The sequence below is a fragment of the Cydia fagiglandana genome, chromosome 17 (genome assembly GCF_963556715.1).
Source record: "Cydia fagiglandana chromosome 17, ilCydFagi1.1, whole genome shotgun sequence".
NCBI classification, from domain to species: Eukaryota; Metazoa; Arthropoda; class Insecta; order Lepidoptera; family Tortricidae; genus Cydia; species Cydia fagiglandana.
In genome coordinates this window covers 2,343,682-2,370,202 of record NC_085948.1, presented here as the reverse complement: position 1 = coordinate 2,370,202, position 26,521 = coordinate 2,343,682, and the positions used below count along the sequence as shown (strand labels likewise).

Genomic DNA, 26,521 nt, shown 5'->3' with positions numbered 1-26,521 from the left:
ACCTATTCACGTTATATAAAATATTGCAGGTCATTAAAAAAAACACTATGTTTATAGCGGCCAAACAAATTTATTTTGCAAATACCTTCTTGTATCGCCGTAGTCGGGTAATACGCGGATAGAATCCAGAGCGCTTGTAGATTCGTAGTTCGAATTACCTACCCGATAAATTAATGTTTCATCGGGTGCATGCAAGCAAAGCCGGTCGCAAAAGCTAACAATATTTATATATTTGAAATGTGCTAACTGAGCTCATCATTACTACTTATTTTATTTTTATTTTTATTTTTATTTTTTTCGTTCGTGACTTTATGACTTTATGACCTCTAGAGGACGCCTTGTTCATTCTTTTATGACTTCATATAGCCTATATAGCCTATAACCAGCGGACGATTAAGATAATTCGAATGACATATCGTTTGTCAAATTATAATGTGTACTTTAGAAGTTATGAGGGAACAAATGAACATACATACATACATACCCACATACATACCGGTCAAAATCATAACCCTCCTTTCGCGTTGCCGTAGTCGGGTAAAAATAAAGGGATTTTAACTATTTTGGTGTTTTTATTTATATTTGCATGGTAACCTTTATCCAATAATTTTGTGTTTAAATTTGGCCGCATCTCAAAATCTTTAAAAAACGTTTCTGCAATACGGCCACAACTCTAAATACCTGTCTTTCGGGCCTTGTGTCTTAAAAAATATACATTTCTTTTAAAAAGTGGCGTGGTCATAAGGAGGGTTATATCATTCCGAGTAAAAAAAGCTAAATTTTAAATTCATAGACCTAAAACTAAAGGAGTAAGATCCTATTAACCATCCTGAACTATACTCTCAAAACTTTGAGACGCGATTTCTCGAAAAATCGGTTTTTTGAGATGTGGCAGTGTAGCAGGCACACGGCTTATTTGGTCCGTTCAAAGACACGGACGTCACATAAAGACACTTTCGACTCGAACATGGAGTAAAATTACCGTATGCGTGGCAGAGGGGGTAGCGCGACTATGCTAAGTCTGGAGGATGTTTTGTCTATCGTCATGCCACTTCAGTCAACCGAAACTGACTGAAATAGCAAGACACGTTCGTATATTTCCGTGAAAATATGATGGAAAATAATTATGCACTAAATCTGTATTTCAACTCAAACTACGTGGTCTAACCAAGTTTAGTAAAATAGGTATCGTCTTGGGTCGTCCCATTCGTTTTTCGTCAAGTTCTTAAATTAGTCCTATTCTGCTTTCGTCACCCATTCTACATTTGTTACAATCGTCGGTGGCTTTCAATGTAGAATGAGTGACGAAAACAGAATAGGACTAATTTAAGAACTTGACGAAAAACGAGTGGGACGACCCAAGACGATACCGTAAAATACTTTTGTAACAATAAATACTAGGTGTAAGTATTTCTTGTTCCTACTAGTATTTCCTGTTCTATCGTTTTTACAATTAATTATAGATTCAAAGTTTTTTTAGTCAGCATTATCAGGGATATTTACAATCGTCTGTTTGAAGTTACTTGCTTTTTGGTTTTAATCACATCAAGTACCACAAATATGACTTAAGATTAAAATTATTTTTTATTATCTACACCGTCTTGGTAACGTATTTTAGGGTTTTTTTCCAACTCCATATTGTATTAAAATATTACTACTGTACATAATAATTCGTCTCTCTCTATATACGTAAAGATATATACAATTATATAGATCCACCATTACTCCTATAGTTATTGAGATTCATTCAAAATCTATGTTTAACCTTTTGAGACTATATGTACAGTCGCCATCAGATATATCGGAGCGGCCAAGGCGCTCACAAAGATCTGAACACGCCTCTATTGTGAGGGCGTTAGAGTGCGTGTTCAGATATTGTGAACACCTTGGCCGCTCCGATATATCTGATGGCGAATGTACATTACAATGCACATATACCTGCAATCTAATTTGAACCTTTCATGAACCAAATAAAGTACCATTTCTTTTGTTTCATTGCTTATTAAGAGTGAAACATGTCGAGCGTTTTTCGACTTAAAATACGTGAGTGACCCGTTCTTAATATGTTTAATACAAACGGAATTCGTTCTAATTTACTTATAGAATAAGGTTCAAATTAAAAAAAATGAAAACTTTATACAGGGTGTTACTGACCATCGGGCTTTAAATCCAGGGCTCGATTCTACTCGCTAAACTGAGCTACTTTTGTTATGGCACCAACCCCGGAATCCCGTATTTTTTTTTTCTTTTTCATACATTTTGGCTGATCAGATGTCGACGTTTTCTATGGAAAAGCCAAAAAATTTTCCCCGATTGTAGGGTTAGTCACATAGTAAAAGTAGCTTAGTTTAGCGAGTTAGTTTAGCGAGTAAAATTAAGCCCTGGAATTAAAGTCGCATGGTCAGACACATACTGTATGGTGGGTCTGACGAGGTTAAAATCGTTATATATTTGGATCGCTCGCTGGCTCCTCTCAGATTCACAACCTTCTAAATATTAATATTTGGTGGAATCAAAAGGTACAGTCGCCATCAGATATATCGGAGCGGCCAAGGTGCTCAAAAATATCTGAACACGCACGCCTTGACAATAGAGGCGTGTTCAGATATTTGTGACCACCTTGGCCGCTCCGATATATCTTATGGCGACTGTAATTCTAAGTTTAAAATGGTTGCAGCTTTAACTGTATGTGGGCAAACCAGACGACAATACTACAAATCCGTCACCCATAGTTTTAATTTAAATCAAAAATGTCCGTTGACAATTTTAGACCGTTTGTTAGTTTTACCAAAGGCCATTGGCTTTTAATAAAGCCACACGGATGACTTTCGGACTGCATAACGTTCTTACAAAAACATTACAAAGATGACTTTTGGACTACGGAGCGCCTCACTCTACGATGTTTTCCTATTGATATAACATTGGATATAGATGTCAAATACTAAAGAAATAAAGACTAAGGCCTTCTTTAACCGAGACTGGATTTAATCCAGCACACTGTAAAACGACGCCAAACTTGTGACGTTAGTACCTAAGTATAACTTTTTATTGTGTTGACAAATAATCATAAAATTTGGGAGGAATAGTTCTGAATAGATTCCCAAGATCCTTACTAAATTTCGTAAATTTTTATTAGGGCAATGAAAAGTTATCGTCCTAATACAGAAAATTCGCGTCGTCCGACAGTGCAGCATCTTCTAGACCTGCCGGGTTAGCACATGACTGGCGCGACAGTATTACTAAGACTATCCGTCCCTCCTTAATGAATACAGTTAGACAATGACGGGTAGTCTATCTCGCGGCGAGATACTGTCTGTGCTTGGCCTACACCTACTGCCACGGGAGCCATCGTCCAAATTCCTCAAGTACATGAGATCCAGGCTTACGCCATTGACTTATATCTCAGGATCGGCCTTACGGGCTCTAAAATGGTAGGTACTAGTACAGCGGTGTCACTCACGAATTCGAGTCAATCGTGCAGTCGAACGCAACTAGTTGCGACCAATCGCTCGCGTGTAGCGAACTCATCAACCAATCGCGTTGTAGCCGTGTCACACCTCTGTACTGGCCCCATTCTTATTGCCCGCAAGACCAGTCCTGATACATCAATGGCTTACGCCCTTCGCCGTATATAGTAATACCGCTGGTTTTAGTTACACAGTTTTGTCTGGACACATGTCCTGGTTGTGTGCGGGTCGCGGAGCTAGTACCGCGGCGCGACCCGCGCGGAGAGCCGCGGGGAGCGCAGCGGTGATGCCCCGCGAGCCGCCGGCTATGGCTTCAGCCGCTTGAAGCCTGCGCCGTCTTGACCTGGAAGTTAAATAATTTTACTAGGTTTACACCAATTACACTTAAACATTACACGGTCCAGTTTTAGAAAACACACTTAATGTAAACATGTAGGTATAGTCGGTCGATTTGTAACTGGCCCCGAGCCGCTATCCTTTGTCTATTGTTAAGTAAAACCGCACGAGTTCCCGCTGTGTGGCGGTGGTGGGATTTTGTAGCAATTCCTGTCACCACGCCATACTCTTGGAAACCGTTACCGTTGACAACGTCATGGCTCATTGACACACTTATTGAAGGAAGGACTTGTATTACTAACCTAACTTCAGCTCCTCATAGAGTGTGGGATGGACGTCGTATTCATTGAAATCCCGTTACCGTTGACAACGCCATGGCTCATTTACGGACTTTTGAAGGAAGGACTTGTACTAACCTAACTTCAGCTCCTCATAGAGTCTGGGATCAACGTCCCGCTGTGTGGCGGTGGTAGGATTATGTAGGGTTTCCTGTCACCACGTCGTATTCATGGAAACCCCGTTACCGTTGACAACGCCATGGCTCATTTACGGACTTTTGAAGGAAGGACTTGTACTAACCTAACTTCAGCTCCGCATATAGTCTGGGATCGACGTCCCGCTGTGTGGCGGTGGTAGGATTATGTAGGGTTTCCTGTCACCACGTCGTATTCATGGAAACCCCGTTACCGTTGACAACGCCATGGCTCATTTACGGACTTTTGAAGGAAGGACTTGTACTAACCTAACTTCAGCTCCGCATATAGTCTGGGATCGACGTCCCGCTGTGTGGCGGTGGTGGGATTCTATAGCGTTTCCTGTCGCCACGCCGTACTCATGGAAACCCCGTTGCCGTTGACAACGCCGTGGCTCATTGACACACTTATTGAAGGAAGGACTTGTACTAACCTAACTTCAGCTCCTCATACAGCGTAGGATCAACCTCCCGCTGTGTGGCAGTGCTGGGATTCTGCAGCGTTTCCTGTCGCCACGCCGTACTCATGGAAACCCCGTTGCCGTTGACGACGCCGTTTCCGCCGTTGGCGTTCCCATTTGGTACTGAGCACTGTTACAGAACGTCAGACTTTTACTTTCTTGTAGAAAATAGGGATTTAAAAATAGACCTCCAACCAAGAAAAGACCAAGCGAGATGAAAAGAAAGAAAAGTTTCTAATTTTTTTTAGATTACTGTGCATTTCTGCTTCTGGTGCTACTTCAGGAAGTGAAGCAAAGGAGACAATATTTAATGAAAATCTTTACGTTTGCAAGTACTGTTCCAATTGCTAGAGGAAAGGACATTCTATTTTCGTTTTCCTAGTACATTTTTTTCTGGCTTCTAGTTTTTTCTCATAATTACACTCTCATCTTTTATTTATAAAAAATGAGCAGTCTAAAAGTTCTCTTTTTGATAAATTATAATTGAACACCTAGAGTACTTACGTTGATAATGGTGGTGTCAGCAATCGGCGCTGGTTCCCTAAGGTAACTCGGATTTTCAAACGCAACGCCACCCTGGGCCTTTAGTCTAAGATTCTGGAATAGATTCGATTTTTTAGATTATTTTATTTCATGATACTTATAAATTACAGTAGGTACAAAACCTAAGCCAAAGAATACACATTACGATCGTCATAAATTAAAAACTATCAACATGCGAAACTTCCATAAAATTCATGAAATGATATTTTATCTCCCAAAAAGGATCGTCAGGATACAAATAAGGTGTCGTGACAAGAAAAACAAGATGAAATCAGACGGTTCATTTTCGTGTTTCATTATTCATTAACTCACCTTTCTATGTCTATAATACAAGGCAGCGGCAGCCAATATGGCCGCCACAAGCAGGCAGGCGACAGCCACGCCGACGGCGGTGGCGGCGCCGCCCGCGGCCACCGGCGCCGCCGCCGCGCCCGTCTCCTGGCCGGCCGTCGTGAACATTATGGACTGGCTGAGCGATGAGGTGCCTGGAAATGGGTAGCTCGAAGAAATACAGAGAATGGACCCTTAGGGCTGATTTAGACGGCGCGCGAACTCGCACGCGATTTTAGTTACATTGTGGACTGTTGGTTACGTCAAATTCAACCGACCCCGAAATCAAAATCCGTAATATAATGAAATTCGGATGCGAGTATGCGCGCAGTCTAAATGAGCCCTTAACCTGTTTCTAATTAATTTTTATTCTAAAAATTTTATACTAAGAAGAAACAAACAACTACCTACCACGAGTCGAATGAGAAAACTTTTGTTAATTTGTGTGTACCTGTACATATTATAAGGAGAATAAATGTCGTCTACACTTTGAATATTCTAAGCTCCTGGCTACGTGCTCCATCCACCTACGCTAGTTTCGGTACTTTGGCGCCGTACGCGCGCCTGGCCGCGTAGCCAAGATGCCCATCGCTTACGCTCCGTAGCGATCGAAACGCAACTGTCACTGTTTGTCGAAGCGATAGCGATTGTAACCTTGGCTAGACCGGCTGAATACATTGAAAGTAGGTACACTAACCAGCTTCATTGGTGGCCGTAACCACACACTTGTATCGACCATCGTCATGCAGCCATGTCAGCATCACACTACTCCCGTAGGAAAGGTAGGCAACATTGGCACTTTAGCGCCGTACGCGAGCTAAAATGCACAATTAAAACTACACTTACCAGCCTCATTCGCAGCTTTAACGACGCATTCGTATCGAACGTCGTCCTGTAGCCCTGTGAGCACGACACTAGTCTCGCTCGTGTTTAACTTCTCTGGCACTTTGGCGCAGTACGCGCCATAGAATACATACACGTTAAAACTACACTTACCAGCCTCATTCGCAGCTTTAACGACGCATTCGTATCGAACGTCGTCCTGCAGCCCTGTGAGCACGACACTAGTCTCGCTCGTGTCTAACTTCTCTGGCACTTTGGCGCCGTACGCGCGCCAAAACACGCGGTACAGGTAGACTGTTTGCGGATTCTTCGCTGGTGGCTCCCAGCTAAGAAGGACATAAATTTAATAAATTAGTCATTTTCAAAGTGTGTTCAAAGTATACATAACTCAATACATTGAGTGGTTTTTTGCCAGGTAGATATAGTTCTTTTCTTTCAATGGAAATTACGGACAGAAAAAAGCAGTTATTAATGACTTCAAGTTATTTTCACCAGAGCTAACCTGATGTATTTCGTTGATCACTTGTACACTTCAGAAATATTATTTGATGGTTACCAATTCCTCTTTGAGGAAAATGTCATGAGGGAACCAGACTCATCCTAATAAGGCTGTTGCGAGCTGAACAGTTCTAAGCAGTTGTAAACTTAAGAAGATAGTTTATTATTCAAGTAGGCATATTACAATGCGCATATGAACGTCAAATAAAGCTACACCGGCTCCAACCCTACACCTCTGCCTCGAGAAGATTTAAGTCCCCCCTCAATTGGAGGAGGGTATCTTAATATGGGACCGGCAACAAACTCGACGGGGCATATCTTTTCAAAACATAACATTACATCAGTGTCAACGCAACCCAATTCCAAGGCCATCATGTTTCAAAGGTTTGAGTTGAAGTTGATATCCGTAAGAACCAACGTACCTAAGGAGTACAGAATGCGGTGTAGGCGCGGCGTGCGCCTTCAAACTCCTCGGCGGGCCAGGCAGCCGCGCGCCGGAGTCGCGGAAGCACGCCAGCGCGCGACGCGCGTGCTGCAGCGCGCATGAGCGTGCGACTGTGCCGCCGCGGCATAGCTCCAGGCAGTTGCGAGGGACGCCCCAGGAAGCGCAGCAGCTGCGGTGATCTGCGCAAATGATTGAAGAGTAAATAAAACTGACAAAGGCAATAAAGGAAATTGGTTGCAACAGAAATCCGCTTGCTATGTTTAATATAATCCGCAAGTTATGAAAATTTTAGGCACGGCGTATTCTGATGATACAGTTTGACGTGTAAACGTCACGCCGACGTGTGACGACGTTTGACGTGTGGACGCTGGATCGTGAGATCCAGCTGGATCCAGCGTCAAAGCATTTTTTTGAGGTGTCTTCAGAGCTCTCAAGACACCTCAAAAATGCTTTAAATGTTGACGTTTAGGTCAATTCGGGGTTCTGGTAACCTGATCCGTCGGCCGCGCACTTCATGAGCTTGTCGAAGTCGTTCATGCACTCCGGCCGGTCCATAATGTTGTCCATGTCCAGGTGGAAGCTGCACGCGTCGATACACGCCGATGATACGTTCATCTGTATCAAAAGGTGATGTTAAACGCAAAGCTTAAAGCGCATGGCTTAACGTACAAGGGGTTGTAGTATTGGTTCGAATTGACAGGTGAGATCTTGCGAGTTTTAATTTCAGGGAGGTATCCAATCTTTTAAATTAAACATTTTAAAAACTGCGCTAATAATAAGATTTTAAGATTTTTAAGCCGTTTTATGTCAAAAATGCCTTAAATAATTTTAAGCCCATAATGTCTTAAATCATTTTGGAAAAGAGGATATTCTTCAAACTACTGGATCGATTTTTTATCAATAAGATACGAGTAATACCTAATTTGTTTTACATGTCTTACCTGAGTACAGCACTCTGTTACGTTATGATGTGGCGTGGAGGGCCTCAACCGCACCGAGACCGGTCGCAGAGTCTTTCCAAACGCATTCTCGGCGTGACAGAAGTAGTCCCCCTCGTCCGTGTCCGATATCTTCTTTATTATAAGGCGCATGGTGTATTTTGTTTGTTCCTGTGAAATGGTTAGTGAGATTATATGATTTTTTTCAAACAAATACTTCGGCTAAAACTAAACTATGAGTAGTTCTAAATAAATATAAAAATGGCTTCTGCAGTATTGCATATGACAGCGTCTTTGTAGGAATGTAACTGATTCGTTGAACTCGAAAGCCAGTTTTCCGGTCTTCTATTATGTGTCATCTTTGAGACAAGTTTTTGAAAATATGTATTTAGAAATGTACTCTGCCTTGGGAGCCACTTACAACTTCGTGCCCGTCGCTGTCGAGACAGCTGGGACGGGAGGCACGAGAGCTCCTCAAAAAGCTTGGCAAGCGCCTCAGGGAAAAGAGGAATGACCCCCGTTCTGAGTCATATTGTCCAACAGGTCTCCATCGCCATGCAGCGGGGTAACGCTGCTAGTGTGATGGGGACCTTTGGACCCGGCATGGCTCAGAACGGGTTTTAGTTTCTTAAGTTTTGTACACACAATAATCACATAATATTGTAAAATGTATCCATTATTTATATTAATAAAGTTTTGATTTTAGAAATGTAGGACTGTTCTAACCCTTGACGCTCTTCTTGACGCCAAAATAGAAGAAATTAACATTCGGCTAAAGTTAGTACCTAAGTAATTAGTCTAATAATCCTTGGCATAGTTATCCCATCGCAGTAATGTAGTTATTAATATGTAATACACAATTTTCAATAAACGTGCGAATGACAGGTAACTGTTATTATTATTTAAATGTCGGTCTGATTTCAGGTGCGTGTTCGAATCGGCCTGTGTATCAAAGATAAAAACTTTTCAGAGTAAATTCAACGTACAGAAGATATACCTACTAACTACATATTACTGCCGAGAAATATCGCTGGATTTAATTATTTTGCAACAACATTTTTTGCAATTTTTGCTACATATCTACTTGCAGAGGCTTAATATGTCACTAATTATAATGGTCCGGGTCATATACGAGCTTGTTAACTTTTATTTTTTTTAAAGTATCATTCGTCGTCGTCTTGGCATAGTTATCCCATCGCAGTAATGTATTCATATGTATTAGGCCCTGGTCTCCTATTTTATGCTGTACGCGGCGTCTGGCGTCAGCGTCAACGTTTTTGAACAAAAAAGACGCTGACGTCGACGTCTAAAACAGACCACAACAGTACATCTCTATAGTAAGCATCGTGACGCAGACGCTGTAAGCGGCCGATGGCGTTTATAGGAGACCAGGGCCTTACACAATTTTCAATAAACGCGCGAATGACAGCTAACTGATATTATTATTCAAATGTCGGTCTGATTTCAGGTGCGTGTTCGAATCGGCCTGTGTATCAAAGATAAAATATTTTCAGAGTAAATTCAACGTACAGAAAATATACCTACTAACTACATTTTACTGCCGAGAAATATCGCTGGATTTAATTATTTTGCAACAACATTTTTTGCAATTTTTGCTACATATCTACTTGCAGAGGCTTAATATGCCACTAATTATAGTGGTCCGGGTCATATACGAGCTTGTTAACTATCTGAAATTCCTACATACATACCCTATTTTATTTATTTACGAGTATCATCCGTCGTCGCTGTAAGAATATTTTTCTGTGATAAAAAAATGCTGTGGAAGAACTGTGTTGACTTCATTTTCTGCTTCCATGATTTTGTTTACTACACTGCTAATAAAAAAGTAGTTTAGTACGTTTGTCAAACATGATCTGAATGCATCTAATACCTAGTCTAGTTAAGCCCCCTCCAGACTATGCGCGTGAATCGCGGGCGAAGCAGCGAACGCGGGTGTGGAGTCGATTTCGCTGTCTGCGAAAATCGACGTCACACTCGCGTTCGCGGCTTCGCGCCGCGATTCGCGCACGAGTGTGGAGGAGGCTTTAGATAACTCCGGACAAGTGCGAGTCGGAGGGTTCCATACAAATTTAACTATTTTTAGGGTTCCGTACCCAAAGGGTAAAACGGGACCTTATTACTAAGACTCTGCTGTCCGTCCGTCCGTCCGTCTGTCACCAGGCTGTATCTCACGAACCGTGATAGCTAGACAGTTGAAATTTTCACAAATGATGTATTTCTGTTGCCGTTATAGGTAACAACAAATACTAAAAACAGAATAAAATAAAGATGATTTTATTCTGTTTTTAGTATTTGTTGTATTGACAACAAACGTGATTTTTGACCGAAGTTAAGCAACGTCGGGCGGGGTCAGTACTTGGATGGGTGACCGTTTTTTTTTTGCCTTTTTTTGTATTATGGTACGGAACGGATGCATTATGGTATTATCGTGCGCGAGTCCGACTCGCACTTGCCCGGTTTTTTTATTTAACAAAGTTATCCTATGGGTTCCGTTATATCCTATTGAGGAACCCTAAAAATGTGGCTCACGGATTATGATCTTAATCTACTTGTAAGTATCGTAAGATGGCGCATCAGATAGATTTTTATGAGAGTATGATTTAGCGGCAAAGGCTCGGGTAAAGTCTTCATAAATTACTTAATTCCATGAGACAATACAATGCACTGTTTGATCTGTCAACTTAATCATCATCATCATCATCATCTCAGCCATAAGACGTCCACTGCTGAACATAGGCCTCCCCCATGGACTTCCATTCGTACCGCCCGTACCGGTTGAAAGCGACCCGCATCCAGCGTCTTCCGGCGGCCTCAACAAGGTCGTCCGTCCATCTTGTGGGTTATTTACGAGTATATTAATAAAGTTTTGTCAACTTAATACATGATCATAGTAATTACAATAATCACAAGCAAATTTAACTGTATTAAAGACATCCCAGTTCACAAGGAGCCATGAATAGGAATGAGATTAGATTAGCATGAGATCAAATAAATATCCGCCATAATCGACGAAGAATTAGCATTTAGATGGCGTTCTAGTTTGTAATTTGGAATCTTAACGCGAACTTAATAGGATTGAAACACTATCTGCGGCAGTGAGAACGTTACTAAGAATAGTGTTCGTTGAGACTCGGGACTTCGCTTTTAAACTCGACTGTGTTTTTCATACTTGTTGAGAGACCTAAGTAAAATTAAGTCAACATTTATTTCAGATCATAACAATTCTTAGAATTTGTTAGTTTTACATAAGGTGGTTCGCATTCCATACAAAAAACAATTAGGTTAAATTAAGTAATTACACTATTACTACATAAATATGTGAGCATCTATCTTCTTTCGAATGCTTATGCGCCAAAAAACGTTTTGTTTTTTATCAATGCAATACCAAAAGAACGTTTTTTGCGTGATTCCTATACTTATAAAACAAAGTTATAACATAACGCAAATAAACATTTGAAAGTAGACAGATGCGCATAAAAAGACTTATGCCGGCTACATACGTAACGATAAATCGTTGCGATAAAACTGTGCAGTCCGACTGTGCGATAAATCGAACGTTCCTAGTGCCTCCACACGCCTCCGATATCGGCGTCGGTCGTCAGTTCTCCGCAGAAGCTCACGCAAGAAACATGTTATCCATGTCATCAAAGTTAATATGGAAGTTTAGTTTTCTTAAATTTTCTAATGTTCCGCGCAACTTTCTTATTTTTTGTCTGTCATAAGAAACTTCTCCTGACAATAACCAAACAATATATGACAATGTATACAGGCAGAGAGTGTGGAACTGCATCTTACCGAGCATCTTGAATAGATTTTCAAAGGAATTACTAAAACTTATAGAAGGACGGACGAATAGACAAGCAAGAAATATTATTAAAAAATACCTAATTAAAATAAGAGGGCAGTATACCGAAATCACCGAATTATATGACCTATTATGCTATTATGTACCTATTATTAATTATATATAAATATTTAAAATAAGACTCCTTAACTCAAAAAATCTTTTAAAGTTAAGATTAGTAGTTAAGCTTGATATTATATGATGTGCATATTTTACTGAAATAAACAGTTTAAATTTAAATTTATTTATTTTTTGCTTGACCAACTTTAAGACAAAAAGAATTAGCGAAATTGGTCCAGCCGTTCACGCGTGATGACGTGACCAAGAGAAATATGGATTCATTTTTATATTTTTCATTACATTTTTCATTATTTACTTGAGGAACGAACGTGCGCACACAAGCAAGCTCCGTGAAGTACTGCCGAAATGACCGATCGCCATCCACACGCAACGATAAAACTGTGCAGTTCGCTTCGACAACGATTTTTCTGATATAATTTGCAACTGCCACCGATCAACGATTTATCGTAACGATTTGTCATACACACGGTTCGATTTATCTGCACAGTCGGACTGCACAGTTTTATCGCAACGATTTATCGTTACGTATGTAGCCGGCATTAGGTACTCGTTTAAACACTGAAGTTTATTTAGCGCAGTCTCGTAAAACGAGTCCCAGTCTTTCTTAAATTGTATCCAGACGAGACAATTTTTCGCCAATCTGATGAAATTCTCCGATCGAACAGGGCCGTGCGGACGCAAATACCAATTTGATTCCCCGATCACATCAGCAGGTGCGGACACAAAAATGCCAATTTTCATAGTAGAATGCAAATTGGTGATTTAATTTGTGTACGTTGTAACAACATTTTTTTAAAGCCTCATAGGCATTAATATATTTAGTTTCTAATATAAAGGCCATCTAGCGTTGAGCGTTGGTAATACTGGGTTTAATACTTGCATTGATCAACAGAGGGCGTGAGTAGCTCGCTATTGGATTTTTCTTTAATAAAATGTTTACTCTTATTAATTTACCGAAATTAAAATCTTATTAAATATTTTACAACTTTCTTCTTTCCTTTTTGGAAATTATTATTAAGTATCTTTTCTTATTGAAACGAGTTTTGGAGGCGGTATTTATTTACATCGTGCGCGCAACGAAACGCAGCGCAGCAGTGGAAGTATCTTCGGTTTGATCTGTCAGCTGTCATTTTTATTTCGGATGTGATGGAGTAGGATGTCGATCCGTTTTCTTCAAAGGCCAGTGAGCCATATTGTTTAAATCGCGGCTTAAACCGCTTAATCGTAAGTATTTTTCTTGATCTACGTATCAAATTGTTCGAGACGTGTTCAGTGCTTATTGTTTTATTACTTATTTTCAGGGAGAATATTATGTTCCTCGTACCATAACCTCTGAAGGCCCCATGCATCGACATGAAAGCACGGACTTACAAACCGGCTTCTTTTCTGCATTGGGTAAGTTGCTCAACCGTTCTGGTGAATTTTAACTCTCGTCAAGAATCGGCAAAGCCACATACTTATTGTTTTTTAAATTATTTCCAGGGCCTTCAGGCAGGGCTTCAGGCAGGCCTTCAGGCAGGCCTTCAGGCAGGGCTTTCAAGAAAGGGTATTTCAGAAAGAGGTTTATTTAAGAAGAGGTTTTCGTTTACCCCTTCAGTCCCCTAGTTAGTCAAGGGCGTCGGCATGGGCGAGGATGTGCTCCAGACCGCGCTGAGCTGGTGCTTCCTTGGCGGCTTAACTAGCATGGACGTTCGGAGGCGGCGGCTGCGGCACCGGGGTGGTTGAGCTCACCACCACGAATCTGCAGGGCTCGTTTCTCATTCCTTATCTAACTGGAGGTCAGACGGTTTTTTATTATTTTATAAAGGCGCCCAATATTCAAATATTTTTACCCCTAGTTACCAAGGTCTTCCAGCCTATTGAAACACAGACTCACCCCCTGTGCTCTAAAAATTAATACCTATTTATTTAAATTACGACTGAGCTAGTTATTATTATAATATTACCTTAAATTTCTTGTTGGTGTAATTAATATACTTGTTAATACCAATTTCTTTATTACTTTTATTTTATACCACTATAGGGCTCCCCGAACCGTTACAGTGGCAGCCCTACGTGTGGCTCTAGTGTGTTCAAGCTGGAAGACCATTATCTTTTTATTATTTACTTTTGTAGTTAAAGCGGTTAAGCACCGTGTGTTGTGTATAATGGAGGTTATAAAGCAATAGCCATTCTTGTATTCTTACAATTACTTATTAATTTACCTTAGTGTTGCGGTACTGTGTAATTAAAACTAAATATTTTATTTGTACTTTTGAGGGTATTATCTTGTAGTTATGAAGGTAGTAAGTTAAATAATTTCAAGTAGAATGTTATGAACAGGTGTTATAAGTATTTCTGTACCTATTTTAGTGTACATTTATCCTCATTGGTATGGTTGGCAAAATAATTGTTAAAATATTAGTTTAAAAATAATTAATTAATTTAGAATGTTTTGTTGTAGGAGGTTTCTTATGTATTAAAAGTACAGTCAGTTGGAATTATTTACCTTTTTTTTAGTGAGTTACCAATTATAATTATTCAGTTTTACTTATTAATAGCTAAAAGTGCTGACCATACCTACCTATTTTATTCCTTTACCGAAGTGTAAGCAAGTTATACCTAAATTTTCGTTCAAATAGTACCGCAAGCTTATCTATTCTTTTTATACTTAATAGTTGAAGATGAATTTGTCTTTTTGATGTGAACGAGGTACAGTCAGCAGTTTTTTTTTTTTTTTAATGTTGTACTACATTTATTACTGTTTGTTCCGGAAGGTGGTTAATTTAAAATTAAATAATATTACTTACTATAGATGTGTAGGAGAATAATTAAGTACAGTCAGTCACATATTTGGTGCTGTTTTTACCTTAAATATATTATTACTAGCTTAATGATAGTGAATTGCGGTTTTGTAAATGGTGGCACAAGATATTCATGTTAAATACGTAGTACTTTTGGAACCTTAACACAGTAAGTTAAACATGTGAAGAGCATACAGGGTGATTCTAAAAATAAAAAATGTAACATCCATTTAAGTTTTGAATAACTGGTTGACCTCTTAGTTCTTTAATCGTTTAACTTAGTCCAACGTGCGCATTTAACAATATCCGGGTTCATTTCTTTGAGGTTTGTCTTTATTGTTGAATCTTATTGTAGTTGTTTCGTACGGGAGTTATGTTAATTACCTACTTTTCCTTATCTATATCTCGACTTAAATCGAGTTTTTCCTTATTGTTGTTACTTTAGATGGAGTAAATACTTACTTATTAGTTAACTATCGGTGATTGCGCGTTTTTTTGTTGATGTTCGGTAGGAGTTTTTTTTTTATGTGTTGCGTGCAGGAGTTTTGTTACGTATTACTTTCTTTCGATCGTGTCTGAGCAAACGTAACTCAGGCACGTGGTTTGGTTGTTTTTGGTGGGCGAAGAGGACGATTTAAAGTCTCTTCGCGTGTTTTACCGGGGTGCTGGCGCTTTAAACCAGCATTCCAAACGGCACTGGCTGGTCGGGTTTTGGCGGATTTTAAACCGTCAAGCTCTTAATAGCAGTGCCATCTTCTTTGTTAACGCTTTGCGGTATGACTTAAATCATATGCGTGAACGTTAATGTTGTTGTTAGGGGGTTGTTCTGTGGTACACGCCTTAAAGCGTTGTCCGCAAACATCGGATTTTTGTGTGTCAGACTGACAGACTTGCATTGCCTGAAATGGAGCCTGTACAGTCGAGTTCATTGTGTCTCGTGTTGTTTCGAACGTTACCGTCTGCCTGTCGTTTAGACACAGCTGGTCAACGTATCATTGTTGTTGTGTTATTGTCTGATTACCGCGTTTAGACCTGTGACGTCTGACAGTCACGGCCTGATATGCGCGTTGTATATATTTAAATTAGTTGTAGTACAGTCACCGATATTAGTTAGTTTAATTTCACTTGGCTATATGCCGTCTTCCGCTATATCACTTGGACGCACAACCCGCGGCCTGGGCCGTTCGTTATGTCACCAAGAAATATACGCGATGCGACGTTTTGTAGTATTTAATTGTAGCTTGGAGCTCGACTTGCAAACGTTGAGTTTACTATAAAGTAAGTCTAGTTTAGTGCGTGGGTTCGATTTGGGTGGTTGTTTTTTTTATTAAATTTATTATTTTGTGGTGGATAACTGTTGTTTACTTTCTGCGGATAGATGTTTGGAGCTGGAGACCAGCTCAAAATTTTGCCTACGTCAAAATTTTATTCGGGGAGGGATGTACTGTAACAACATTTTTTTAAAGCCTCATAGGCATTAATATATTTAGTTTCTAATATAAAGGCCATCTAGCGTTGAGCGTTGGTAATACTGGGTTTAATACTTGCATTGATCAACAGAGGGCGTGAGTAGCTCGCTATTGGATTTTTCTTTAATAAAATGTTTACTCTTATTAATTTACCGAAATTAAAATCTTATTAAATATTTTACAACTTTCTTCTTTCCTTTTTGGAAATTATTATTAAGTATCTTTTCTTATTGAAACGAGTTTTGGAGGCGGTATTTATTTACATCGTGCGCGCAACGAAACGCAGCGCAGCAGTGGAAGTATCTTCGGTTTGATCTGTCAGCTGTCATTTTTATTTCGGATGTGATGGAGTAGGATGTCGATCCGTTTTCTTCAAAGGCCAGTGAGCCATATTGTTTAAATCGCGGCTTAAACCGCTTAATCGTAAGTATTTTTCTTGATCTACGTATCAAATTGTTCGAGACGTGTTCAGTGCTTATTGTTTTATTACTTATTTTCAGGGAGAATATTATGTTCCTCGTACCATAACCTCTGAAGGCCCCATGCATCGACATGAAAGCACGGACTTACAAACCGGCTTCTTTTCTGCATTGGGTAAGTTGCTCAACCGTTCTGGTGAATTTTAACTCTCGTCAAGAATCGGCAAAGCCACATACTTATTGTTTTTTAAATTATTTCCAGGGCCTTCAGGCAGGGCTTCAGGCAGGCCTTCAGGCAGGCCTTCAGGCAGGGCTTTCAAGAAAGGGTATTTCAGAAAGAGGTTTATTTAAGAAGAGGTTTTCGTTTACCCCTTCAGTCCCCTAGTTAGTCAAGGGCGTCGGCATGGGCGAGGATGTGCTCCAGACCGCGCTGAGCTGGTGCTTCCTTGGCGGCTTAACTAGCATGGACGTTCGGAGGCGGCGGCTGCGGCACCGGGGTGGTTGAGCTCACCACCACGAATCTGCAGGGCTCGTTTCTCATTCCTTATCTAACTGGAGGTCAGACGGTTTTTTATTATTTTATAAAGGCGCCCAATATTCAAATATTTTTACCCCTAGTTACCAAGGTCTTCCAGCCTATTGAAACACAGACTCACCCCCTGTGCTCTAAAAATTAATACCTATTTATTTAAATTACGACTGAGCTAGTTATTATTATAATATTACCTTAAATTTCTTGTTGGCGTAATTAATATACTTGTTAATACCAATTTCTTTATTACTTTTATTTTATACCACTATAGGGCTCCCCGAACCGTTACAACGTGTGGACGCTAGATGAGACTGACCAATTATTTTCCTGAACAAATCGACTGATTTCGTCAGTCCCGTCTGGATACCACTTAAATAAATAAATAAATAAATATTATAGGACATTCTTACACAGATTGACTAAGTCCCACAGCTCAAGAAGGCTTGTGTTATAACTGTCATAGCATTTTTTAATAGACTTCAAATAAAATAATTAATTAAAAAATTAAAAACACGACTGCTGCATTTTAAAGCGAACTGAAAAGCTAAAAATGATGTTCATATGTTAGTTACATAACTTTATGAATCTAAATTGGAATGTAAATATACACTCACGGTCATTCACAGTAAATACTAAGGGTTATGCACATTTATGACCGTGACTGTAGGTACGTGTACATTTAATTTCAATTACAATCGGGGGACCTTGGTGTGCCTAAGTTCATCTCATTCAAAAGGTCCCCCGACTGCAGTAGAAATTAAATGTACACGTACCTATATTCACGGTTATAAATGAGCATAACCCTTAGTATTTACTGTGAATGACCGTGAGTGTATATTTACATTCCAATTTAGATTCATAAAGTTATGTAACTAACATATGAACATTATTTTTAGCTTTTCAGTTCGCTTTAAAATGCAGCAGTCGTGTTTTTAATTTTTTAATTAATTATTTTATTTTAAACATTTTAGTGAAAAAAACTAAATATAAAACTATGATTTAAGGTAGGTATATAGATTTCCCCCGGCCATTTAGTTTGTCCACGAAGTTTTTTTTATGTGGATATTAGCTTCTGGAACTGGGACCTTTTAATTAAGCTCGCCTTCTTAGCTCACCTCTAACTTCTTAGAAAGAAGTAGAAATTTTTAATTATAATGGCCATGAGGGTTTGAAGGTCCACAATAAAGACTCATAATTTTGGACCGCGTGCAGCGCGCCACGTACGTTGGGCTACGTTCGACTCTTTTAGTATGAGAAAGTCGAAGGCACCTGGCTTTGGACGGTGTGCAGCGCGCCACGTATGTCAGGCTATCTACGCCCGACACTCTTAGTATGTTCGGCGCCCGGTTTTGTAACGCGTACGGCGCGCTACGTAGGTCGGGCTACGCCCGACGATTTAAGTATGAGGGCGCCACGCCAAAGGCACCCGGCTTTGGAACGCGTACAGCGTGTCTTGTACGTCGGGCTACGCCCGACTCTTCTAGGATGAGGGCGCCGAAGGCGCCCGGTTTTGAAACGCGTACAGCGCGCCACGTACATCGGGCTACGCCCGACACTCTTAGTATGAGGGCGCCGAAGGCGCCCGGTTTTGGAACGCGTCCGGCGCGCCACGTACGTCGACGCTTTAAGTATGAGGGTTAAATATGAGGGCACCGAAGGCACCCGCTCTTAATATGAGGGTGTCGGAGGCGCTCGGGATTGGTAAGCGTACAGCGCGCAACGTACGTCGGGCTAGGCCCAACGTTTCGAGTATGAGGGCGCCGAAGGCACTCGGCTTTGGTAAGCGTACAATATTATACTACAGGTAGGTACGTCTCTTTTGGACACTTCGGGCTTTCGGCCCTACGCGAAGTTTACCTTTGGTGCGCCTTTAATTTGGTGTTCAGACATAGAATGACAATACACTTCTATTGTTACAGTCGACCTATCAAGTATAGAAAGACATTATATTTCGCAACTTCATTCTTTGCGATTTATGGTTTACATATTGTAGTTACGCCCCCACGCATCAGCCTTGCACGATTTTTAAAGTTTTTTTTTTTTTAATTTTTGTCACTTAAATACTTCTTACTATTATGAAAAATAGTTAAGAAGAAATGATTGAGGTTGGTATGTACGTGTTAAACTACTACGCATGTGTTAAATCAAAATCTGTTTTTTTACAGTCGGGTTGAATTAATAGTCAAGTACACTTTTATTCACAAGAAATATAAGAATGCAATAAGCCATAAATTATTCAAACCCTATCGCTTAAATCGAAGTTCACAGGTTTAGATTTCAATAGGGCGATTTAGAACATGTTTGTGTTTAGTTCCTTTTACGTTATAAAAATATATACAAATCATATGGATGATTTGTATATATTTTTATGACCAGCAGTCAATACCCTTTCATTTGATAGCTCACTAAATTAGATAGATGGATTTATTTTTCTTAGCACATTTTGTAAATCCTTATTTAACCAAAATAAGACTTAAACGCGTATGCTGCATATATATTTTAAATCGTCTTTCAAGGCTCTTCATTTTGAGACCCCACTCGATAGGATTGCAAGATTTTTTTTTCTAAACGTGACGCAATTTTGTGTATTACGTCCGCCATATTGGTTTTATAATAACGTCACATAGCCTATGTTAGTCGGGATGACGTAAGGATTCTAATGATGTATCATACATCTAAATCGGTTAAGGCTTTCAGAAGTTATGGTGGAATAAAGAAACTCACATACATATACATATACATACAAACATGAACGCTGAAAACAATACACTCTTTTTGTTTGGGCAGTCGTGTAAAAACTGGACGGAATAGGTTCTGCCTGTTTCGTTCGTACTTTTAATGTCATTCACCACGTCATGTTCTCGTTGGTCAAAAAGTAAATTGTATTTTTATTACGTTATCTAACCGGTTATTTATTTATTAACATTTTTATAACATAATAAAAACACTAATATAGACGGTCAAGCAAATCTTGTCAGTAGAAAAAGGCGCGAAATTCAAATTTTCTATGAGATGATATCCCTTCGCGCCTACATTTTTCAAATTTGCCGCCTTTTTCTACTGACAAGATCTGCTTGACCAAGTATAAAAACAGTAACTTAAATACCAAACGATACTAAATAATATGTCGAGCATAAGTTGTAGGAAATTCAAAGATATTACGTTCCCAATATTATCGTAAGCTAGCTAAACATTTAGTTTCTATCAGAATACTTATTTTTTGTTAAATATATTGATTAAATGGAGCTATAAGTTAACTACATGCGACATACCTATGTGATACAAAAAAAAAAATTAATTTATTGTAATGTGCAATGGAAAATTTAATTTAAATTTTAACCAGTGATTTTTGCCTAAAGTGCAACATATAGTGGAGTTTGTTTTATTGTATAAAGAGCGGTACCTACATATAACTAGAACACACTTATCTATTTTTTATAAGGTATAAAATAAACTACACAGTAACCGTAGTAATAAACTACGGACGCTAAGCTCTAAGAATTTCATACATTGACACGTCATTTCCTGTCTCTATCGCACGCGACTAATGATATATTGCTTTCCCGCCGACGTTGCCGGTAGCCAGTGCCACCGTGCAAGTGGAACAGCAATATAATTATGCGCCTGCGAAAGAGATAGGAAAAGGCGTGTCAATGTACGAAATTCTTCGCGCTTAGATTATAAACTCACCTCAGGGTCTGACAGCAGCTGTATAGTATAATTAGGACCATCGATGACCGGTGTCCGTCCGTTGGGGTCTCTCCAAAAAGCAATCGTCGGCTTGGGCAGGGCCTCGACCCGGCATTCCAGGATCACGGAGTCACCGGCGGCGGCCATTGTGATGCCAGACGCTTGGATTGTTGGGACGTCTGCAGTCAAAAACTGTATTATAAACCAGCTTTGCCCGCGAGTCAGTTGTTTTTTTATTTCACCTCACAAAGGATAATTTTCGCGCGGTATTGATGTGAATGATGTGAATGGTGTACCATCAGCCGTTAAAGTCCATGGCGACTTTATCATGAATTAATTCATAATTTCTCCATGCAATTTCGTAGCTCACTGTACCTCAACGCTACCGGTAGGCTAGAGCTTATGAGATAATCAAATTCCGCCTACTTCTGTTGTTTCTCCAATAAAAAAAAAAAAAAAATTATTAGGATCAAAATGGCCCCATTCCATGTGAAACGAGCTGTAATTATGAACTCATATATGGGCCGGACACTATCATGAATAATGACATTACTTTGAAGGAATGACATTATTAGTGATAGTGTACGGCTTGGCATGAAGGAATGACGGCAAATAATGAAGTTTATAACAAATATCTTCCTTCAGTATCATAGACCTAGGATTCGCTCACGCTTGACAGACAGCTTAAGTGTGCGAAAAGGAAGCCATCACGTATATGAACATCCCATGAGTGCGAAAGAGTCAGACTACCAATGAGAAAACGTAACCACTTTTGAGTTTGACGACGGCCGCGGACGGCCAAGAGCGTATCACGGTAATTTTCAAATTGAAAAATATACACGGATTAGGACGAAAAGTATTAAATAAAGTAATTCAGTGAAGATGGTGTCTTGTAGTGTGCCGGATTGCAGTGTCACAGGTCCAAATAATCCAAGCAAATACTCATTTCAGAGGATTTATGATATTCCGAGCGAAATTTTCATAGCGATATTTTGTCAAATTTTCAGCGTAAAAAGTGTAAGAAGCCGGTTTATATAGTTCATTATAAGTTTTTCTTCCGTTCCGTGCTAATATTTTATCATATTAGTCAATAATTTAGAATATTTTGTGTAAAAACATAAACTGTTAGTTTACGCTAGGGCTTGACAAAATGTTCATATGACAGTATCGATAACTTGTCGGTATATTAATAGCTATGTAATTATTTCTTCACAAGACATCATTAAGATATTATCTTTTATAAGCGACTTCAAATAATAACGATTGTTATACTTTTTTGAAGGTGTTCATGTTTAGCGTGTCATGATAACTTCACTTTCCAACACAGTAAGAGTTACATTAAGATAAGTCTGCAACGATTTTTATGGCAAACGCAGTGCAAGTGTTATTTATACGTCATAATGTCATAGAATTTTAGTGTTTAAAATAACAACTTTGAAAAAGTAGTCGATAAAGCAATCAAACATCGACAGATTATTAATATGTTGTAACATGACATCACTATTTTTGATCTCACATAGACAATTTACGCACACACTTGCATTTCATTTTTGGTCACACTTTTGAAGATTGACAGTTGTTCTTTGTCATCTAAATTCTATGTTCAGTATTGGAATGTAATGATACTAGAAATGACATTACAACTGACAGTGAATTGATTAGAATGATGGAATCAGAAACGACAGAAAGAATGCCAGAAGATAATGTAGTTATTAAACTATTTTGATATTTTTGAAGTAACAATAAACAACATGAATTTACATTGGATATAAGGACTTACGTGAAATATTGATCTTCCTTGAAGCCTGCATGGGTGTGCCGTAGCCGTTATCGGCATAGCACGAGATCTGGTCCATGTCACGGGTGACGTTGTGTATTACTGTCACCATGTGTCTAGTCTCCACTTGGCGGATCAGGTGACCTGGGTGAAAATGGAATTTGTAAAATAGAGGAATGCAGTACCTAGGCTTTTTCTACTTTTTAAAATGCCAATCTGTCACAGATGTCTGTGTTGTGTGCATTTTGTAATCGATAAATGTTTGCTAAAACTGTGAGTTCCTATAATTGGCTTTCTGTATCCACTATAATTTCTATGGTATTGTCATAGCTGTTGGATCTCGAAAAAAAAAAAACCTGCCCTCAACAAAGTAAAACCTACCGATTCTACCGAAGCAGAATGCAATTTACATTTTTCTGAAAGAATTTTAAGACGAACTTAAAAGGTGGTCCACATTTTCCTCCCTAGATATTAACAATAACAATAGTTTTACACAATTTGATGTAGAAATCAGAAATCGTTTATTGTGTTACACATGTGCCACATATTCTTTAGATTTCTTAATTATTACAAGAGCTACGAGATATTAAAGTTTTGCATAGAATTAGTTTTTCGCTCCTAACTCTTAAAAAAACAAACGAAGTGTCCGATAGCTATGGTTATTAATACAACAAGTTGTGTAAAAATATTTTCCATCATATAAATTTTCGACGAAAATGGGGACAACATTACATTTGTATAGAGAAGCGGTAGTCCACTATCCTTAATTGGAAGCCTTTTTAACTGCCTCTGGGTGGCTACAGGATATTAACACTATAGTCGTGTTAAACACTGGCTGTACGCGAAGAAATTAAAAAAGAGACAGAATACCGCCTGCCAAGTAGGTGAAACAGAGAGCAAATTATAGAGCACACAAGTATAGTCAGTAGGCGTTTTTCACTTACCAGAAATGTACAGTGAGATGGTAGGCGTAGGTGTCCCCATGGCGATGCAGAGGATGGTCATGCTGGAGCCTTCCACCACCAGATTCACGGGGTTCACCGTCGGGGGCTGTATGGAAGAAAAACATTTGCTAAATTGCCTTGCTTTGGTAATTGGTATCGGCGCTGTGCTAACTCAAAACTGTTTTTGAGAAGGGTTACTGTTTTTTTTGGAGAAATCATTTATCAACATTAGTGCGAAAATATGTATGTTTCAACCCTAGCAAGTAGATCATATTGAATGACATGACATGTGTCAATTTAAAATGGATATAACTTTGTAGGGTTGTCACTGATATAAAAACGTTTTATTTTACTTTTAAATCCAGCGTTGCGATTATAATAACTCGATTGTACATCGTTTTCAAATTTTCAAAAGGGAACGGAAAATGAAGAAGTTATTTTCAAGAGTTACAATAACCTATACATGGAACTCAGGTTAAAGTTAAGCAGGTTACCTACAGTGAAAAATACATTCATTTTTATTTTTTCCCTTGAACGGATAATAATACGAATGTCTCACTTTTAGCATAGATGAATAAACCTTCATACAACATTGTTGTCCAATATTTATTTATAATATAATGAACCCGAACGTTGCAGTCCGCGCCTGGGATGTTCCAGCATTATAATTAGGATACCTACTTGTTTTAGCATAGCTTCAATGTAATACTATATGGGAAAGTTGGCGTTACCTCGACATACGCTGGATAAGCAGGATCAGTCCAGGCCACAAGCGTCTCCGAAGGCAGAGACTCCCCAGCGGCGGCGTGAGCTTTAACCCAGCACACGTATTGTGTGTTCGGGGTCAGTTTCTCCAGGGTGTGACCAGGCACAGTTGTGTTGACCATGGTCACGTTGCCTTGGCCTAGTTGTGTTGGCGACTTGTAGTACAGTCTGCAAAAAAGGTTTATTATTAGCTTTGCTTACAATGTGTCATTGGTATGTCTATAGTATTGTATAGTATCGTATCGTATGGTATCTCTATAAGAGATCTATAGACCTGTATACTGTTCACTTTTTCTACAATAGTCCCAATGCCTGCTGAGACCGGTTCATGGGTGTCTATTGTTGCGCCTGTGAACGGGTTCCAGCAGGCGTTCTACATGATATTAAAGCTCTCCAAAAGGCATCTACGTATTGGATCTGTATCCCCAACCAAGCCTATCAAAAGACCGGGATTTATAGGCCCGTGAAATCCAAAATAATAGATGTATTATTAATTTAGTAACCACGATGTCAAAATTTATGTTACCCCTAAAGTTAGCCGAATTTGGCTCTATTAATTGTGTTTGAAGTTCCCGTTACTACCAAAACCGAGAAATAGAGGTCACACAAGATTGCATCTCGTTCTAATTAAGGTAACTTAACTACATTTGCGGTACCCTGAGGTATAGCGTTGGACCCTCACGGGAACAGCCACGAACGTGGCTAATGCATAGAGTTGGTAATAACTCGAGTAGTCGAGTCTCGAGTCTATGAACTCGAGCTTTACGAGATTGCATTTTAAAGTTCTTCGAGTCTTTTGAGTTGTGAGCGAGTAAATTTTTTTTTAAGTGTTGTTCAATTGTGAGACAAAAGGATCCGAGGATAATATTGCATTACAATCAGAGTCAAAACAGGACGTCGTACTGTGTACCTATTAGTAGAATATTCGTTACATCCGATGCCTCTGTTTGGCATAATTATTGAGAGTCATAATGTAATGATTGTCAGATTTTCATCAGAAACCGTTAACTTTTCATGATTTTCTTAAGGTTATCCTATATATAGGTAAGGTTAGGTTTGTTTTATGGCAAAACTGAAGCGCGTTTCTGAGAAAAACCAAATTATGACTAACGAAAATGCGGACAAACAATACATTATGACTTGAAACTTTATGGGAAACAATATAGACTCTTGGTTACAGACATACTTCGAATGTCTTTAAACATATATTTATCTATTTATTTAAGTGGTCCAGTTGGACTCGAAGACTGGATTATTTAGCAACACTACTAAACTTATAAATACCGTGATATAATTATATATCACATATAATTATATTGCATATTAATGCAACCCACAGACATATCTAAGTAGATTACGTAACATGCAACGTTAGAACGAATTCGTGCAAGTGAATTCGCCGTTTAAAGGTTGCGATCAATTAGAATGATGGAATTTAAAAGTAATTACAGTAAATATGTTATGTCAGTAAACGACGCTTTAAAAAGAAAGTAAGTGAAATAATATGACGGCAAACAGTCCAGCCGTTACTGTAGTCAACCAATTTGATTCCTAGGCCACTATTAGGTACCTACATCCTTTTAACATTATCAACAGACAATAAAACCGATTTTTTTGCTAGGCTTAAACAAGTGGGAAGGTCAATGTCATCAGTTGGCAAGTTGCCATCACTGAGGTGAGTTTATAAATGAAGTTGCACATACGGTTTCTACCTATACTTATGTCTGTGATGCAGACTAAATTTGCAAACCATCTCGGCGACAGTAGGTAGTTCTCGATTTGAAGCCTGGGATTTGAATGTGAGCCTTGGATTTGGTCTCAAACTGTACAACTTGACTCGGAACCTAATCAATTTGCTCT

General features: G+C 39.1%; 2 protein-coding genes across 2 annotated transcripts in view; one reads left to right on the top strand and one right to left on the bottom strand.

Moving 5' to 3' along the window:
- Positions 1-26,521, top strand: part of LOC134672787 (tRNA (adenine(58)-N(1))-methyltransferase non-catalytic subunit TRM6) — a 193,673-nt gene that overhangs the window by 95,440 nt on the left and 71,712 nt on the right. The gene's annotated exons all lie outside the window — the stretch shown is intronic.
- The window catches only part of LOC134672806 (Ig-like and fibronectin type-III domain-containing protein 1), a 111,462-nt gene continuing 86,395 nt past the window's right edge, over positions 1,455-26,521 (bottom strand). The window contains exons 17-28 of the mRNA XM_063530766.1: positions 24,628-24,829; positions 23,897-24,002; positions 22,956-23,096; positions 21,176-21,354; positions 8,337-8,504; positions 7,887-8,010; positions 7,373-7,574; positions 6,606-6,778; positions 5,592-5,764; positions 5,241-5,333; positions 4,710-4,866; positions 1,455-3,810 (exon numbers count right to left, since the gene is read on the bottom strand). Of these exons, the coding sequence (XP_063386836.1) occupies positions 3,773-3,810; positions 4,710-4,866; positions 5,241-5,333; positions 5,592-5,764; positions 6,606-6,778; positions 7,373-7,574; positions 7,887-8,010; positions 8,337-8,504; positions 21,176-21,354; positions 22,956-23,096; positions 23,897-24,002; positions 24,628-24,829 (1,756 nt within the window). The 3' untranslated portion in view covers positions 1,455-3,772. The remainder of the gene's footprint in view (positions 3,811-4,709; positions 4,867-5,240; positions 5,334-5,591; positions 5,765-6,605; positions 6,779-7,372; positions 7,575-7,886; positions 8,011-8,336; positions 8,505-21,175; positions 21,355-22,955; positions 23,097-23,896; positions 24,003-24,627; positions 24,830-26,521) is intronic.